The sequence below is a fragment of the Aethalodelphis obliquidens genome, unplaced genomic scaffold (genome assembly GCF_003676395.1).
Source record: "Aethalodelphis obliquidens isolate GAN/ISIS:26980383/991018 unplaced genomic scaffold, ASM367639v1 scaffold10, whole genome shotgun sequence".
NCBI lineage: Eukaryota > Metazoa > Chordata > Mammalia > Artiodactyla > Delphinidae > Aethalodelphis > Aethalodelphis obliquidens.
The window spans coordinates 445,079-464,611 of NW_020837954.1; the positions used below are offsets into that span (position 1 = coordinate 445,079).

Below are 19,533 nucleotides of genomic sequence, written 5' to 3' on the forward strand. Positions count from 1 at the left end.
AGGTCACCATTCCTTAGAGAATATGGATTCTTTCAAGAACCACTGCAGCAGGGACTTCCCTGGTGGTCCAGTGGGTAAGACTCCACGCTACCAACGCAGGGGGTCCGGGTTCAATCCCTGGTCTCAGAACTAGATCCCACGTGCATGCCACAACCAAGGGTCCGCATGCTGCGACAAAGACCCAGCACAACCTAAATAAATAAATAAACCACTGCAGCAGTTACAGCACAGTGCCTTGCCCACAGTGGATGGTCCATCAACAGTTTTTCTATTAGAATCTTCTTTAGAGCTTCTGGGGAGCTAAGAACAGTTGTATCTACTGCTACTAAAGTTCCCCCACAATCTGGCTTTCAGCCCCAGTCTTGAGACCACTTACATTGAAGAGCAGAGCCGGCACTGGTGTGAACCGCTCAACATGAATCATGCAGATGGTGTCAGGGAGATGGCCTTCTCTTGAGCCCACAAAGAAAAGCCTATTTTGGGTAAGATAGGAGAGGCTGAGAAACTTGGGGGACGTGGGTGTGGCCTGGTTCTTGTGCCACAAGGCCCTCCCTCTCTGGCATCCCCTCCTTCAAAAGGGTTTGAATAATTTGGAACGGAGTTCAATACTGAGATTTGTAAGAACTGGAGGCTGCTGATGCGAACAAGGCCAAAGCGTTGTGACTGTCACTTGGGGATCGCGGTGACTAAAGTCTGGGTCCTGTTAAGTCCTGCCCTGCCCTGCCACAGCTCTTCACTTTACCCCTCAGTAAAAGGTGACACTCGTACCTAGACGCAGCCACAATGGAGGCATTGAGGCCACCAAAGCAGGATAACGCAACTGCCACTGGAATGGTCCAGTTGAACATTCCAAAAATCTGGTCTGCAAATGTCTAAGGGAAAGGAATGGAAAAGAGTCATTAGCAGGACCTAACAGGGATGGAAGGCAAGGACAAGCATGCCCCCTGGTGCCCCCTGCTAGCAACCCAACCCTTTCTTCCACAGCAGGGCTAACGACCTCGCAAGCCCAGTACTCTAAGCATACTCTTTTCAAGGACTACCCGCTTTCTGGGACTTTGAAGAGCAGCACGATACCCAAAGCCCACAAACACACCCTCACCCTTCTGCTAGTGAAAATCCTTTACCACAGCAACAGCATCGCTGGCCAGGATCTCTCTCATGTCGAGCACGGTGTAATAGGCCACATTGGTTAAGATGTAGATGATGGTGACAATGGGCATGGAAATGCCAATGGAGAGGGGCAGATTCCTACAGCCAAACAGAAAAGTGGATATATTAGCCCCACAGTCTCCTCCCCACTGTCCTTTCATTCTCAGACTCCACCCCACTAATCCGGGGATGGGGCCTCCCGTGGCAATTCCCCAGGGCTTTTGCCTTTGAAGTTGCCTAGGATAGGATAGGATAGTGGCTTAAGCTCTGAACTCAAGAACTAAAGAGCATCAGGGAGAGGAACATCACATTCGGAGAAAGGCCTACACAAAAAAAGGAAAAAGGATTGATGACTGTGTCACAGCATGATAATAGCACAGGAAAGTTTTGTTTGTTTTACTCTAGAGGTCTCTTAGTATCAGGATTCCTCCTCTAAGGCTGTCAACACTGAAAAATTTGTATTAAGGTTAAATATGAAAGAAGAAATTATAGAGGGGAACTGCAGTCTAGCCTCGCCAGAGAATAATACAGGTCCTCAGTAGAAAGAACAATGTGTATCTGAGCGAGCAATCTGGGAAATATGTGCACCCCGCCCCCTTACTCAGTTTGAGAGCTTTGAGTGCCGTCCTAACCAGAGGCCAAGAGAAAAACAGACGTCTCAAGGTCCCTCTGGCCCAATAAAGCCATGATCTTTATAAACGTTCTTCACAGTGAGAGGGGGGCAAATACTCAAGTCATTCAGTTTCTGTCCTGTAGGTGGAAGCACCGCCCAGGCCTCGATCTGCTATCATCTGCTCCCAGGGTTGCAGCACTAGATGTGTATCAGGAATACTCTGTTTCTCAAAGCCAAAAGGTGTTTATTATTATTATTTTGACTTAGAAATTTATAGAAACCTCACTCCCTGGCAAATCTTAGGTCCTAGAATCATTGAATTTCAGAGCCAGGAAAAGCTCTAGAGATCATATAATTCAACCCCCTCAATTACAGACAAGGAGCAGGCAGAGATGGCAGGGGATTCCCTCAAGGTCATCCAACAAATCAGTGGAAAGACAGGTCCAGGCCCTTTGACTCCCTGCCCAGAGTTCTTTTTACTCTGCTTGACTACAGGGCAATTCAGAGTAAAAATGGTGTCCTGAAACAAACAATACCACAATTCAAAGTCAGTATGAATTTGAGAAACAAGGAAGGGATCAGAAGAGAAAGGAAGGGGCTTCCCTGGTGGCGCAGTGGTTGAGAGTCTGCCTGCCGATGCGGGGGATGCGGGTTCGTGCCCCGGTCCGGGAAGATCCCACATGCCACGGAGCGGCTGGGCCCGTGAGCCATGGCCGCTGAGCCTGCGCGTCCGGAGCCTGTGCTCCGCAAATGGGAGAGGCCACAACAGTGAGAGGCCCGCGTACCGCAAAAAAAAATAAATAAATAAAAATAAAGTATACACAAGCACATGGTACAATTTGCTTTGATTAATGCAGAAATGCATGAACAAATGAGAAAAGGCCTGTGAAGAAAAAATTTTTTTTAACACATGAGAAAGTTCACCTCTTAGCTCTGCTGCTGTGATCATGGACAAGTTACTTCTCTGGGCCTCCGGCCTGCAGTCTATTAAAATGACACTGATAAAATCAACTAGTTGTGGTATGCTGTCTGGCACACAGTAGGAGCTCAATAAATGATGGCTATCATTGCCATGGAAAGTTGATGGTGAGGTACCTACCTCTCAGGATTCTTGATCTCTTCGGTGACATAATTGAGGGTATCCCAGCCCGAGTAGGAGAACAGAGCCGAGTACAGTGCCAGAGCAATGTTGCCCGCTGAAAATGATGAACCCTCAAAGGAATTTTCAAAGTGAGTCGAGGCTCCTGGAACCCAGAGAATATGGAAAGGCATAAGGATTAGTGGCCTACACCCCAACTACAAGGTGATCCGGTAAAGGAGAGGAAGAATGTGACGATAACAGAATGTGTGTGGCTTACAACACCTTGGCAGCAAGGGTACCAGTGAAAGAATGGGGAGCAGAAGAGAGACAGCTACAGTGATGGGCCAGAGTGCAGGGAGCAGCACAGGGGTCTTGACAGGAAGGACCCCGGTGGCTCTCTAGAGTAAGGATCCACGACAGAGCAGAGGGCTGGAGAACAGGGGTGATGCAGTTCTGTCTGCCCCCTTCCTAACCCAGACAGCTGATACGGAGTGGAGGAAGGGCAGGGCTCAGTATGCCCAGTCAACAGAGTAGTTGCAGGGTAGGTGTTCACACCTGGAAACTGGTAGAGGAGTGGGTACAAGAGGTTCATTTCTGCCCTTGTCTGCTCCCAAGGGAGAACAGTCAGAGCTACAGCATTGGGCTCGACAATCCGCAAAAGCTGGCTCCCGGGATATGGCTCTTTTTTGCCCAGATCAACCTCCTCTGGGAGGCAGCATGCAGAGAAATGACAGGACAGGCTTTGGGCTCAGTCTGCCTGGGTACAGATTTCAGCTCCACTACTTAAGCTAGGGACTTCAGGGACTTCCCTGGCGGTCCAGTGGTTAGGACTCCGTGCTTGCATGGCAGGGGGCACAGGTTCAACCCCGGTGGGGGAACTAAGATCCTGCAAGCCTTGGGGCATGGCCAAAAAAATAAAATGGGGATAATAATAGTACCCATTAAATGAAATCATGCACAGAGGTCACTTAGAGGGGTATGGCGTATGGAAAATGCTTAACAGACATTAGTTGCTGTCACTCTTATTTCTTACCCTGGCCAAGTCTAACAGTGCCTGCGATGATGACGGCGATCAGTGCCAATACTTTCGCGTAGGTGAAAACATCTTGTACCAGGGTTCCCCACTTGACATAGGCACAGTTAATGAAGGTTAAGAGACCTGAAAGAAAAATAATACTGATTGGTGACTGGCCCCACCGTCCAGAGGGCCTTAGACCCCCAAGCAGTTTTTCTGGTACCAGTCACCAAAATAGAGCCTTTGGCCAAAGACGGAACTGTTTGGGCTCTGACCTGCTCTTCATTGGAAACCTCTGCCCAGAATGCCCTCACCATTATCATTCAAAGGCTCTTGCTGAGCACCTGTGTACACAGCAACACACACACACACACACACACACACACACACACACGCCCTCAGCACTTATACAAGAGACACAAAACAAAGCGACTGGATTTGCTTACGCACAAAAGTGCTCACAGCAATAGGAGGCAACTGGTAGCGGAACAGGATTAGTGATGCGTTCCAGCTGTTGGCTCTGAAAAGTCATGGTCTCTCACCCTCTCCAGCCCTGTATCCCCTTATATGGGCTCCAGGACCCAACACTCTGATGCTGTGGGATTACTGTTAACCTTGATGAGTCCTGTTGTGACTTATCCAACGTCTGGGCTAGCAGGTCAGGATGTGTGGCCAGGATTAGGCTGGAGGCCAGACTTCCTGCTACTGCCGGCCAGCTCAGCTGCTTGTTTTCATGCTTGGAAAGACTCTTGGAACTGAGGTTCCTACAGAAGGGGGATGGGGCATTTTTCCTGACTGGACAATGCAAAAGTCAGAGCCACAAACATTCCTCAAGTCCTTCTATCCTGGGGTAGAGGCAATCCCTTTACTTGGATGAGCTTCAGCAAAATTCATGGATTGCCCTTAGAGGCAGGGTTCTTAACCTAGGGCTTCCACAGGCCTGAAATTCTTTGTAAAGTGTTATGTACATATGTCCAAAGAATATGCATTGTTCTAAGAAAAGGGTCGATAACTTTCACCAGAATCTCAGAGAACTCTACTACCCCACCCCCCCAAAAAAGCTATAATCTGCTGCTTCAGAAGAAGAAATTCAAGAGGGGAAGAAAATCAAAAGAAACAAGTCTGAAATTCAGCAGAACGTTCCTCAATCCCCCACCAACCTCTTAAACAAGCAGGCAGCCACATACCCCGCACCTTCCCCGCTGTGGCAAAGTGGATCGTTTCACTGCTCCCTCCTTCCCAGCTCAGCAACTGGAGCACTAGAAGGAGGGCTTAACAGCCGTTCTCCCAAGGGCTGCGAAGACAAGATCAGAGCCAGCCTGCCTTACCAGAGGAGAAAGTGCTGGGCTTGCCTGCTTCAGGGCACCAACTCAGTCCCAAGCACTCCCTGTCTCAGTTCTGGCAGTGGTGTGGCCCTCAGTGTCCCCAGCCCTTATGTTTTGTTGTGTCCTGGTCTCATCACACTCTGGCCCAGAGGCTACTTCATCCTGAGAGGCAGGAAAGAGCAGCCCCTCAGAACAGCTGTCTCACCTTCTGTCTCCCCCTCCCTTACTGCCCAAGTTCTTTTCCGCTCTTGCAGAAAGGGGGCATTCCTGTCCCAAACAAACACTTGCCTTTCTGCCTAATAAACAAGCCAACAAACAACCAAACCTTATCACAGGGCTGGGCAAAAATGCACCCACAACTCCAGGCCAACGTAGTGTTAATAAAGACACAAGCATGTAGTCTCCACAAGCATCCCATAAAACGGGCAAATCTTTCAGATCTGCTGATCCTCCTCAGCCGGTCACCCCTCCTTTACTCCCCACTGGACTTCTGCCTCCTGCCTCTTCTCTCCATCCTGTAACCTCCACCCCTCACCCTCGGGCTCTGCTGCTGGCTTACTAATATAACTCAAGCCAGGTTGGATTAGAAGCATCTGGGACAACTGGAGTTACCATATTCACAAGGGAATGGGGTCCCCTAATTAAAATTCATGGGTGGACTTCCCTGGTGGCGCAGTGGTTAAGAATCCGCCTGCCAATGCAGGGGACCCAGGTTCGAGCCCTGGTCCGGGAAGATCCCACATGCTGTGTAGCAACTAAGCCCGTGTGCCACAACTACTGAACCTGAGCTCTAAAGCCCATGAGCCATAAATGCTGAGCCCGTGTGCCACAACTACTGAAGCCCGCGTGCCTAGAGCCCATGCTCTGCAACGAGAAGCCACCGAAATGAGAAGACTGCGCACAGCAACGAAGGCCCAATGCAGCCAAAAATAAATAAATTTTAAAAAAAATTCATGAGTAGCCCTCAGGGTCACCAGGGTGACAACACTAAACTGGGATAGGCTTGAGAATTAAGAGACTGGTTCTGGTTCAGAGTCAGTCTGTAACCACATGCCACATGCTTCTGTTCTCAGCTCTGTCCAAGGAAGAGCCAACTCCTATCCTTTACTACAACAAATTCTGAAAAGAAAATACATGGATTGTTTACATTTTAATCCTTACAGCTTCTCTAGTCTACTTCTATATCCATGCATCTGTATCCTTCCTCTTACCCACCAGTGTTTCCTCCTCCCCCACTCCTGAGGCTTTGTTCTCAGCCACTGACCCACCATCTTGCCCGGATCTGCTCTCTGTATTGAGCACAGGAGGTTCGGTTTGAACGAAGAAGGGAATCCTCTGGAAAGAGCGCTGGCCCTCATCTTCCCCAGCGCTCAGCTTCCTACAGGGCCTCTTGGCCGTGGCAGCAGGAAATGGGAATGGCAGGCAGCAGTGCTGACTGGGCTCTCTGTCCCCACCCCCAGCGGATACAGCTGACCGGTGGCCCCAGAGCCCAGCCAAGTACACTGTTCTTGAAGTGGAGCCTGACCTCCTGCTTCAGAGGCAGGGAAAAGGGTGGGGGTAGGACATGGGGTTAGAATAATATGGAGGCAACTGCAAGTTAACCTCAAGGACAGAGATGCCCTACCCTCCTACCTCTAGGTGCAATTCAATCTCCACCCAACACTGGGCCAAGACCACAGAAAGATGGGCTGAAAATCACCTCAGACCCTTGACTCAGGTGCACCTCCATTCCTGCTTTGACCCCTGCTTTGAAGGAACAAGCAGCTGAGAAGAAGTCACTCCTATAATCATCTAAAGAGATGCTCCTGAATGGTCATGAAACCCAGCCTCCATGAGCCCCTGGAGGAGGAGGCTAGTTCCAGCACTGAGGCCCAGCATCAGCTCTAGAACTAAAAGCAAGGAGAGCAGATGCCTGGCTTGATCCAGAAGTGAACAAAGCTTGCAGGCCCATTCAGGATCAGACGCCCAGATTTAGTTTAGATGCTCAAACTAAACAGTCCCTGAAAAAGAACATTCAGCCTACAATTCTCCCAGCACCATTAGTTTTAAATACATACAACATAACACACAACTTAGGCTGCTATTTAAGCCATTTTCTCCTTCAAATTCCCAGGGACTGTAAAAGCCTCAGCAATTTATTAGGCCACTCATGCCGTCTGTAAAGAGACCAATAGCTCTTCCTCCCACCCAGCCAAAAACTTCTCCCTCGCAACTTCTCGCTAATTGTCCTGGACCTCTCCTCTGGAGCCACAAAGCATCAAGCTGAAGCCTCTCGCACATCACGATAAGCCCTTCTTATCATTAAGGACTGACATCCCGTTCCCCTTGAGTCTTCCCTCTTCAGTCCAAAGACCTATGTTCTTCAACATCTTGTGTGATAAATATGGTTTCCCACTCACCGGCCCAGTTCACTCCTCTGTATTAATTGCACTTTGTCAGTGTCTCCCTGGAAACTGAGACCCACACAGAAAACTCCAGCTACTGTTGCAGGCTACGGAGTCTCAGTTTGAACTCGTCAACTGTAACTCCTTTTTTTGCTCCCAAACTGATCAGCTTTTCCCTCTCCCTGTGTTTGGGCCTATTAAAAGTGATTTTTTTTTTTAATCCCAAATATGGGGCTTTACACTTGTTCCTAGTAACTTTCCTCTCTGAATTTTTAGGCATCATTTCCATTTATCAGAAATGGAGTTCCCCCTTCATTTTAATCAGTTAGTTCAAATGCCTTCAATTTTGTGAAATCTGCAAATCTGATTGGCAAACTTTCTGGATCTTCACTGAAGTCACTTATAAAAATGTTGACTAGGATAGGCAGAGCCCTGTAGTCTATCACTATAGATCTTCCTCTCTGCTGTCATTATTCCACAACGTCAACCAGGAATCCACCAAACTATTTTTTTTTATCTAGTCCGCCTTTTTCTACCTTGTCAACAAGAATATCACAAGAGTTTGCCAAGAACCTCTCTGAAATCTGTATACACATGTCTCTGCTCTAGAAATCTAATGATGCTATCAAATAATGATTCAAATGAAATTAGTACATATATATGCTAGAATGTTCATAGCTATACCATTGTCATAGTCAAAAATTTAAACAACCCAAATGCCAATCAACGATAGAATGGCTAAATGAATACAATGGAATACTAAACAGCAAATGAGAAAAAACCATCTACAGCTACAGACAAAATTATGGATGAATGTCACAAATGTATTAAGTGAACAAGCCAAACACAAGAGAGTACATACCCTTTATATCCATTTACATCAAAACAGGCTAAATTAATCTATGCTACTAGAAGTCAGAACAGTGATTTCCCTTAGCGTGTGCATGGGGGGCACAGGGGAGTGACTGGGAGAAACACACGAGAGGTTCAGGGGGCTGCCTTTTTGATGTGGATGCTGGTTACACGTGTGCTCAGTTTGAAAATTCATCAAGCTGTACACTTATGACATGTGTACAGTTCCTTTTGTATATTACACTTGAATAAAAAATTAAAATTGAACAAAAAATGAGGTTAGCTTGTTTTTAGCAAATCTGTACAGGTTACTAGAGATCCTCCTTTCTTCCCTTCACACTTTGCTAACCAGGTTTAACAGATGAGCCTAGAATTTGGGGAGGAATCAACCTCAGATTACCAGTGCAGCATGCTCAGAATCCACCTCCTTCTCTTTTTTAAAAGAAATTTATTTACTTTATTGATTTTTGGTTGCGTTGGATCTTCCTTGCTGTGTGTGGGCTTTCTCTAGTTGCGGCAAGCGGGGGCCATTCTTCGTTGCAGTGTGCGAGCTTCTCATTGCGGTGGCTTCTCTTGTTGTGGAGCACGGGCTCTAGGCACATGGGCTTCAGTAGTTGTGGCACTCGGGCTCAGTAGTTGTGGTTCACGGGCTCTAGAGCGCAGGCTCAGTAGTTGTGGCACTCGGGCTCAGTAGTTGTGGTTCACGGGCTTAGTAGCTCTGTGGCATGTGAGATCTTCCCGGACCAGGGCTCGAACCCATGACCCCTGCATTAGCAGGCGGATTCTTAACCACTGCGCCACCAGGGAAGTCCCTCCTTCTCTTTCTTGGAAAGCCAGGTTATCACTTGTGGTAGGCACAGTGGCCCTGAGAAACAGAAGAGTCAGTGTGAAAGTCTTTTTTTTTGCTCCGGACGCGCAGGCTCAGCGGCCATGGCTCACGGGCCCAGCAGCTCTGCGGCATGTGGGATCTTCCCGGACCAGGGCACGAACCCGTGTCCCCTGCATCCGCAGGCAGACTCTCAACCACTGTGCCACCAGGGAAGCCCATGTGAAAGACTTTTGATGTGAGAAAGACTTGACTAGCTACTGCTGGCTTTGAAGATGGAAGGGGGCTATGAGCCCCTAGAAGCTAGAAAAGGCAAGAAAATGGATTCTCCCCTAGAGCCTCCAGAAAGGGACATGGCAATGCTGACACCTTGATTTTAGCCCGGTGAGACCCTTTTCAGACTTCTGACCTACAGAACTGTGAAATAATAAATTTGTGTTGTTTTAAACCACTAAATTGGTTGTGATTTGCTACAGCAGCAATAGGAAACTAATAGGTCAGTCAACAGTTTCCTTTTTACACCCTTCCTCTTCTCCAAGGTCCTGGAGATGCCTAGTAGTCATTCTGTCATCTCAACTAATTATAAATTCTTTCCATTTGTTTGCAAGTGGATAGTTAAAAACATTTAAAGCAATGACACGCTTTATTACTATCTCCTCAACTCTCTTGGTCTTGTTTTTTGTTGGCCTAGATCTATCGGCCTGTTGGATTTTTATTGAACCCTTTCTTAGGTGAGCAATCCTTCTGCAGGTCAAGTTAGAGGAAAAGAGGGACTGTGGCCTCTCCTTTCCACCATCTAGTTATCGTAGATCTAACTGCCCCCAGAGCATTCAGCCTTGCCCCTGCTGTTCTCACTCTAAACATTGCTCTCGGAAACTTTTGTTGGCCTTAGTAACTTCTTCAGGTCTTAGTTTATGCTGGGCATTAACCTCAGGACACTCTCCTTGCAGGGTCACTCCTTTATTTATTTAGTCTTGATTATGTCACCTCTCATTATCTCTTGCATATCGTTTCTAAAAATCTGAGCTCATCAAAAGCTTTTGCACAGCAAAGGAAACCATAAACAAGACCAAAAGACAACCCTCAGAATGGGAGAAAATATTTGCAAATGAAGCAACTGACAAAGGATTAATCTCCAAAATTTATAAGCAGCTCATGCAGCTTAATAACAAAAAAACAAACAACCCAATCCAAAAATGGGCAGAAGACCTAAATAGACATTTCTCCAAAGAAGATATACAGACTGCCAACAAACACATGAAAGAATGCTCAACATCATTAATCATTAAAGAAATGCAAATCAAAACTACAATGAGATATCATCTCACACAAGTCAGAATGGCCATCATCAAAAAATCTAGAAACAATAAATGCTGGAGAGGGTGTGGAGAAAAGGGAACCCTCTTGCACTGTTGGTGGGAATGTAAATTGATACAGCCACTGTGGAGAACAGTATGGAGGTTCCTTAAAAAACTATACATAGAACTACCTTATGACCCAGCAATCCCACTACTAGGCATATACCCTGAGAAAACCATAATTCAAAAAGAATCATGTACCAAAAAGTTCATTGCAGCTCTATTTACAATAGCCCGGAGACAGAAACAACCTAAGTGTCCATCATCGGATGAATGGATAAAGAAGATGTGGCACATATATACAATGGAATATTACTCAGCCATAAAAAGAAACGAAATAGAGCTATTTGTAATGAGGTGGATAGACCTAGAGTCTGTCATACAGAGTGAAGTAAGTCAGAAAGAGAGAGACAAATACCGTATGCTAACACATATATATGGAATTTAAGAAAAAAAAAAAGTCATGAAAAACCTAAGGGTGAAACAGGAATAAAGACACAGACCTACTAGAGAATGGACTTGAGGATATGGGGAGGGGGAAGGGTAAACTGTGACAAAGCGAGAGAGAGGCATGGACATATATACACTACCAAACGTAAGGTAGATAGCTAGTGGGAAGCAGCCGCATAGCACAGGGAGATCAGCTCGGTGCTTTGTGACCACCTGGAGGAGTGGGATAGGGAGGGTGGGAGGGAGATATGCAGGAAGAGATATCGGAACATATGTATATATATATAACTGACTCATTTTGTTGTGAAGCTGAAACTAACATTCCATTGTAAAGCAATTATACTCCAATAAAGATGTTAAAATGAAAAAAAAAATCAATGTGTTCGGGGCTTCCCTCATGGTGCAGTAGTTAAGAATCTGCCTGCCAATGCAGGGGACACGGGTTCGAGCCCTGGTCTGGGAAGATCTCACATGCCATGGAGCAACTAAGCCTGTGTGCCACAACTACTGAAGCCCGCGTGCTTAGAGCCCCTGCTCCGCAGCAAGAAAAGCCACCACAAAGAGAAGCCCGCACACTGCAAAGAAGAGTAGCCCCTGCTCACTGCAACTAGAGAAAGCCCGTAGCAATGAAGACCCAACACAGCCAAAAATTTAAAAATAAATAAATAAATTTTAAAAAATCAATTAGTTTAAAAAAAAATCAATGTGTTCAATCACACCACTTTCTTCAGATAATTCTCCTATTCTTCCTATATAAGATAATTTATTGTATCAGAATTTCATCTTGAAGGGACTTCCCTGGTGGTCCAGTGGGTAAGACTCCGCACTTCCAATGCCGGGGGCCCAGGTTCGATCCCTGGTCAGGGAACTAGATCCCGCGTGCAGGCCACAACTAGAAAGTCCACATGCCACAACTATGAGCCCGCATGCCACAACTAAGACCTGGTGCAGCCAAAATAAATAAACAAATAATAAAAAAAAAAAGAATTTCATTTTGAAGACACCCCTGGTTTTTTTTCTGTTTTTAAATCCCTGGTTGTAAAATTGTAATTCTTTGCCCTGAACTTTTCTGCAATCTCTTTGCCTAAAATTTAGAGTACATTTTGGAGGAAAACCAGCATTTCTTTTTCTGGGACATAAACTCTGAGAAGGCATAATCACTTCCTCACAAGGATTCCACATTGCCTCTGGTTATGTCAAATAATAATAAATCCTTATCCTTTAGAGATACATATTGAAGCCTTTACAGATTAAATGGTTTGATGTCTTGGATATGATTTAAATAATCTAGTGTGGGTGAGAAGGGGTGGTTGGAGCATAGATGTTGATAATCATTGATGCTGGTGCTTGAACCCTGGGAGTTCACTGTGCAATTTGCTCTACTTTTGTATATGTTTGAAATCTTCCATAATAAACCATTTTTTTTTAATGTAGAGAGGTACTGCTTCTAATAGAATGCAACTGATTTTAGCAAAAGATGCTCAGGGAATTGAAGCTTCCATTGCTATCATATTTCCCTTTCGTACAAATTTTATGATTTTTATGAGGAAAGCAAAACACTTATTCTTCTGATCTGAGAGTGTGCAGTAAATGCCCACAGTTACATCATTCCTACTTCTTTTTGCTTTTATCTTCGTGTTCTCTTCACCATGCTTCTTCCCTTAGGATGGGGGTTTATTTCCATGTACTTTACTATGGGAGATCTTCAGGAAAAATCCCTAACTGTTATCTGAGAGCCCTCTGATAGCATTATGTAATAATTCTTCTTCCCAAGGTAAGCAGATGGGATTAACAGAGGCCAGGGCCTTGGTGTCCTTTCTAAGAGATGGGCCACGTATCTGTAATGAAGAAGGAAGAGACTTCTCCTGTTTAGTTGTGAAAAGCAGCCCTCCTGCAGGCAAAAAGCTGGAGGCAGTACTGGGTAGTACTGTCCATTACGTTTGTTGGGAAAGAGAGAAAAGGGAGGTGAAATCCTTTGACAGGTCTCTGTGTCTTGGTCCTGAAGTTTCCCTCTCACTGCAATCAAAAGAATCAAAAAGTAACCTTGCCCAGAGGCAGCAGGCATCCCTTATTATAGCAGATCCTCATACAAGTACATCTCTCTTTGATATACTATATCAATCTCAGCTTTTCTAGCAAATCCATCACTTCTGAACAAGGTATACTTTTTTTTTTTTTTTGGCTGTGTTGGGTCTTCGCTGCTATGCACGGGCTTTCTTTAGTTGTGGCGAGCGGGGGCTACTCTTTGTTGCGGTGCACGGACTTCTCTTGTTGAGGAGCACGGGCGCTAGGTGCACGGGTTTCAGTAGTTGTGGCTCGTGGGCTCGAGAGCACAGGCTCAGTAGTTGTGGTGCACGGGCTTAGTTGCGCCACGGCATGTGGGATCTTCCCGGACCAGGGCTCAAACCCGTGTCCCCTGCCTTGGCAGGCAGATTCTCAACCACTGCACCACCAGAGAAGCCCAAACAAGGTATACTCTGTCGCTGTCATATTCTAATCAAATAAATTGTTTCCTCCTTGCAGTAAATGTAAAAAGCAAATGTGTTTATTAGCCTCATTGAAATGTTGATGAGTCCAAAAGCATCACTCCCAATCTTCTAGCTTCTCCAAATGCATTACTGAGCAATTTTTCCAACTTTATTCTTCTTTCTCTGTAATACCTCATAGCCTCCAAACTACCCAGATGTATACTTTTATCTGTGTATTTTTCCCCTTCCTCTAAAATTTCAGTTTAAACCTTTATTAAGTGCATCTCTCCCAATCTCTATAACATTTGCTCCATCCCTCACCAGAGTGTATCCTCTGGTATCCTAGCACTTACATTCCAGGACTCAGTTCTGTGTTCTCTGTTTTCTTTCACATACACAGACTTCAAGTGACAAAGAGATGAAGATTCCACCTGCCACTCCATTTGCTATCGTGAACTTCAAAGTCACCAGTGACATATCTCATGTGTCTTCTGACTGGTGACGTCATTCATTCCCCAGCAATCAGCAGAAGTATAGCGGCCTGTGGGCTTAATTGGGGTGAGCAATCTCTGTGTCACATGTTACTCAAGAAAAACCACCTGTCTCTGCATTAGGCTAGTCTATGCATAGTCAGAGTCACACTGCTGGGGAGCAGTCCAGCCCCTTAACTGGTACACTCAGGCCCGCGAATAACCAGATGTCTCCGGAATACTCTACCAAGGCTGTTCCCTCAGAAGGACCAGATTTAAGCTCTCCAAAAAAGCCTCAGCTCTTCTGCCTAAAGCCAGACATTTCAAGTTTTTCCTTGTTTTCTTTACTGCTTGTTTTGTTTTTTGTTGTTGAATGCTGGTTTAGGATACTCTCTGCATCTTAAAAATCACTTTTTCTTTTTGATTCCTTGATCAATTATTTCTTCCACCCTTCCTAGGTGCCGTTGTATCTCTCAGATAGCAGCTGGTTCTCAAACACTTTTACCTTTTCAGGCTACATAACCATGTCGCTTACTCAGGCTTCAGGGGGGAAAGCATCCGGCAAGAAGACACACGGAGCATAAGCCCTGTGGGTCACTGGATCAGAGCTTCCCATCCTGCCTTCTGGGGCCTAGCCAGCACTTCAGTTGCTGTGGGTCTGCACCACAGGAGGGAGCAAGCAAGCACTTTGCACCAGGAGGCTCACCGATTAACTGCTCCATCGGCTCCCGCCTCAAAGCCAGTGAGTCCTTGGTAACAGGATCCTTACTGGTTTGCTCAGCTAGGTCCAGTTCAGGTTCTCAGAAATGGGTCCCCAAGGCTGACTGAACATCAGGATCGCCTGAGGATCCCCTGAGGAGTGTGAACCTACAGCTCTGGGGCTCCACCCCTTAAGTTCTGGTTCAGGAGGTCTGAGACGGGGCTCCCCAGCGGAGCCTGATGATTTGCCTGCTCTGGGCTACCTTAGGTCATCACAAAACAAAATCATCACTTAGAGAACCACTTGATCACAGCAAGCCCAAACCCTCACTTAACTCAGCATTCCTGGTTCCACACTAGCATCACTCTACAAGCTTTAACAAAGTTCAGTGCTCGGGCCCCACCCAGGACAATGAAGTCAAGCTCTGGGCTAGAGCCAGGCATCGGCATGTTTTTAAAGTTCCCTGGGTGATTCTAAAGCATGGTGACAATTGAGAACCTTTCTTCCCAAGGCCCCCAACAGTTCTCCTCAGCAGGAACCTTCTGCTTCCTCAAGTCTTGTTCTCCAAGCTAATTTCCATTCTTCTGCCCAGTGGTTCAGAGTTATTTGGCTGGGGGAAAAGAGAGGGAGAGGAAGGGGCCAGGAGTATTTTTTTTTTAATATTTATTTATTTATTTATTTATCTGGTTGTGCCGGGTCTTAGCTGCAGCAGGTGGGCTCCTTAGTTGCAGCATGCATGTGGGATCTAGTTCCCTGGCCAGGGATTGAACCCTAACCCCTGCATTAGGAGCACAGAGTCTTATCCACTGCACCACGAGGGAAGTCCCAAGTGTTTTTTTTAAACCCGCTAGGTGACTCCAACGGTCAGCCGAGGTTGGGACCCACTGTCCCTAGCTCCTTCCCCAGCTTCCTCTAGGCTGTTCCCTTAGCCTCTTCTGAGGCAGAGAGAAAGAGAATAGAAAAAGGAAGAGACCAAAGGTGAACCCCTGAAAAGCTTTGGGGATCAGGCCAGCACAGAGCTCCACCTCCCTCCCTGCTGGTGAAGAGTTTGTTCCGAAGTTCACGTTGACCCCATACCAGAAAGACCTCAGCGCTCTGACTCTAGTCCCCTTGCTGCTGTGAATGTGGAACATGAAATGTAAGCTTCCTGGGCTTCCCTGGTGGCGCAGTGGTTAAGAATCCGCCTGCCAATACAGGGGACACGGGTTCGAGCTCTGGTCAGGGAAGATCCCACATGCCGCCGAGCAACTAAGCCCGCGAGCCACAACTACTGAGCTCACGTGCCACAACTACTGAAGCCCACACACCACAACTACTGAAGCCTATACGCCACAACTACTGAAGCCTGTGAGCCTAGAGCCCGAGCTCTGCCACAGGAGAAGCTACCGCAACGAGAAGCCCGCGCACCGCACCGAAGACCCAACGCAGCCAAAAATAAACAATAAATAAAATAAATTTATTATAAAAAAAAAGAAATGTAAGCTTCCTCACTCCCAGCTTAAAATGGATAATCCCTCTGGAAGAGGCAACTAGCTTCCAAGTAGAAAGTTCAAAGGGCAAAAGGCAGTTGGGGGCCCAGCATCTGGCTGTTCCACCTCATTAGCCACAAGACATGAAGCTTTCCAGTACCAGGAAAAGCTGCCCAAGGACAGTGGCCAAAGCTCTCAGAGATCTGAAGTCCTACAGCGTCCACGAGTGGCTCGAGCAGCTGCCCTCCCCTCTGCCCGGGCCCCACAGTGGCCCTCAGCCCCCAACACCCTGAGAGCTAAGAGATGCAATGCCTTTCTCGGCCAAGCTGAATCTGCAGCTGTACCTTCTGTTCACTCCTCCAGCCGACATTCACTGAAAACCACCTACTACACGCAGATCACGAGGGTCAAGCGTCAGGGATGCCGAGACCGCCTGACCCCTAAAGAGTAGTCTGTTCACAGGCGGCCCCGCATGTGTGCTGCTGGCCGACGGGTACAGCAGGCAGACCGAATACACAGGAGATAAAACATCCCATTAACAAAAGGCAGAAATCTAGACCAAAAAAACTGGGTCACAGGGTCGCTGACATTCTTATATACATCACCTAATTTAATCTGACAGAGTAGGTTTATTTTCTTCATCTTACAATTGAGAAAACCGAGGCCACTCAGCCAGTGGCCAGCTCAAAAGCTTGTACACATTCCACTACACTATATGGCCCCCATTTGCATGCAAGGATGTGGGCCGGGGAGTGGGTCTATCTCCCCCTGGGGTAACAGGGCTTCCCGGCTGCAGAGAACTGGAGCAATCCTCAAAGAGCTCTGAGAAGCCAGAGTAATCAGCTTCAGGAGGGGCTGAATGCACACCCCTCTGGCTGGGAAAAGTAACCATTTATAGAGCCCTGAACGGGACAGCAAGGTTCCTTCAGAACGCAGAATTCATCCATTCATCCATTCATTCTTCCACGCATCCATCCATCCAATAAGCATGTATTGAGCTTGAACCCACTGTGTTCCAGACCCTGTGCAGAATCTTTGATTAAGACCCAGTCCCCAGCCTTCCCAGAAAAGTAAACTTGGGCGAATACAAGAATCAGGTGTTATGAAAGTCACTGAGAGGCAACCCATCCAGTCTGGGGGAGTGAAGTGGGTGCAGGTGGGCACCAGGACCACTGTTACCTGCACTGAGTGTACAGAGGCTGATGCTGGGGTAGGGGGAAGGGAGGTGGAGTTCCTGGTAGAGAGGGCAGCATGTGATTACCCTGACCATGCAATGAGTGAAGTCACCCATGCATACAAAAAACTTACCTAAGCAATAATCCGTAAATGATTTCAAGGTCTATTAGCAATACTAGCTTATCTAGGGCTGTAGTTAGTTTATCAGCAGTTCTAAAGGAGGACTACACCTGTAAAGGAAACATAAGCCACCCGGACAGAAGTAAAAATCATATATGCTCTCCCGAAATTTGTCACTGATGAATAGGAAAGGGTGAAAGTATGGTAGAAATATAGATCACGCCTCTGTGAGGTAGAGTCCTATTCTACAGATGAGGAAACTGAAACTAATGAAGTTAACCTGCATGATGCCGTGCTCCTCACCACCATGCACCGTTGCCTTCCAAAGGGATGAGGATGTGCCCTGGACTGTTCAAGGGACAGAAATGCTGACTCCAGGATCCCAAGCATTCCAACCGTGGGGAAGACTTCATTGTAGGGTATGAATATTTCATCCAAGTTTTCCAGAAACGCACCCCCAAACCAAACTAAGGCGGGCTTAAGTCTTTCCCATAAACTCCCCCCTCAGCTTTGGTCCCTTCCACTAACAACCGCCTTCCTTGCCTCCAGGGTCCATCTTCTAGAAAGCACATCTATATTCCCTTCCCTGCCCTTTCTCCACAATGCAGTCTGACATCTGCTCCACTACTCCAGTGAAAAGCCTGCCAAAGTTCCCCTTGACCTCCTTCTTGTCAATTCCAACGATGTTCCATTCCATATTTTATTTAACAGTTCTTCCGAGAAAGGCTACTTTTGAGTGTAAACCCACCTCCCTTGGGTGCACTGCCTTTCCTCAGAACACTTTACATATCTGTCCCTCCCATCAGCTGTGAGCTATGTGAGGGTAGAGATTGGGTAACAGTTATCCTTGTATCCCCAGGGCCTAACCCAGAACTAGGCAGAGCTGATACTCAATAAACCATGCTGGATAAATAAACGATCTCTCTGAAATCTGACTCCGCCCTCACTCCCCTGAAATTTCCCTCTCCAAAGTCACCAGTGATCTTCATGTTGATAAATCCAAACAACTCCACTCAGTCCTATCTAGCTTGACCTCTTAGCAGACTGGACACTGTTGGCCAAACTGCTCTCTTCCACTCACCCTCTCCACGTTTCCCTATTTCTCTGGATGCTGCTTCTCCCCCTTTTTTGCAGAATACCTCTCCCTCAACGTTGGTACTCTAAGGATTCTTATAATTCTAAGAATTCCAAGAATGCTATCCAAAGCCCTTTTCTCTTCCCTTTCCATATCCTGTCCCAGGATCATCTCATCTGCTACTGTGATTTCAACTACTATACACTGATGATTCCCAAAAGTATATCACCAGCCCAACTGTCATGATTCCAGATACACAGGAATATGTAACCACCTACTCAACATCATCAGGCACAAACTGATCCCATCAATTTCTTGCAAACCTACTACTGCTCCTCCAGTGTTCTCCCTATAAGTAAATGGCATCACCATTCACCCAGTTGCCCAAGCCAGATGCCAAAGCTCAGTATCTTATCATCATTGACAATCTCTACCCATATCTAACTGGTGTCCAAGTCTTTTTTTTTTTTTTTTTTTTGCCATACACGGGCCTCTTCCGTTGCGGAGCGCAGGCTCCGGACGCGCAGGCTCAGCGGCCATGGCTCACGGGCCCAGCCGCTCCACGGCATGTGGGATCTTCCCAGACCGGGGCACGAACCCGTGTCCCCTGCATCGGCAGGTGGACTCTCAACCACTGCGCCACCAGGGAAGCCCGGTGTCCAAGTTTTAACCAGTACCTTCATCCCCAAAACATGACTGTAGTCCAAGCCACCAGCATGTCTCACCAGGATCATGGCACAGCTTCCTAACTGGTCCCACTGCTTTTCGTCCTGCAAAGTCAGAATAATCTTCCTAAAAATCACAAATATCACTCCCCTACTTTGAAAGCCCAAAAAGGTTTTTCATTGCCTTAGAGGAAGCCCACCAAACTCCTTAATATAGCATGTGTTCTAGGTTATATTTTCCAAAGATATCTCGACAATATCTCCCATCCCACATGCTTTTCATACAATGTGACTTTAACACTCTGCCCATCAAGAGATAGGGTCTGTGCCTCTTAAA

At 46.7% G+C, this 19,533-nt stretch overlaps 2 protein-coding genes and 1 non-coding gene across 5 annotated transcripts in view; 2 read left to right on the forward strand and 1 right to left on the reverse strand.

Annotated features, from left to right (window-relative positions):
- Window positions 1-14,415, forward strand: part of OXA1L (OXA1L mitochondrial inner membrane insertase) — a 32,709-nt gene extending 18,294 nt beyond the window's left edge. Inside the window, exon 10 of the mRNA XM_027110769.1 lies at window positions 13,922-14,415. Within this exon, the coding sequence (XP_026966570.1) occupies window positions 13,922-13,932 (11 nt within the window). The 3' untranslated portion in view covers window positions 13,933-14,415. The remainder of the gene's footprint in view (window positions 1-13,921) is intronic.
- Window positions 1-19,533, reverse strand: part of SLC7A7 (solute carrier family 7 member 7) — a 33,305-nt gene that overhangs the window by 1,868 nt on the left and 11,904 nt on the right. For all 3 annotated transcript variants that reach the window (XM_027110764.1, XM_027110765.1, XM_027110766.1), the window contains exons 3-7: window positions 3,877-4,002; window positions 2,862-3,006; window positions 1,125-1,248; window positions 769-872; window positions 377-473 (exon numbers count right to left, since the gene is read on the reverse strand). In XM_027110764.1, coding sequence (XP_026966565.1) covers window positions 377-473; window positions 769-872; window positions 1,125-1,248; window positions 2,862-3,006; window positions 3,877-4,002 — 596 coding nt within the window. The remainder of the gene's footprint in view (window positions 1-376; window positions 474-768; window positions 873-1,124; window positions 1,249-2,861; window positions 3,007-3,876; window positions 4,003-19,533) is intronic.
- TRNAG-UCC (transfer RNA glycine (anticodon UCC)) lies at window positions 11,849-11,921 on the forward strand. Its single transcript has one exon. It is a non-coding gene; the product is annotated as a tRNA-Gly (tRNA).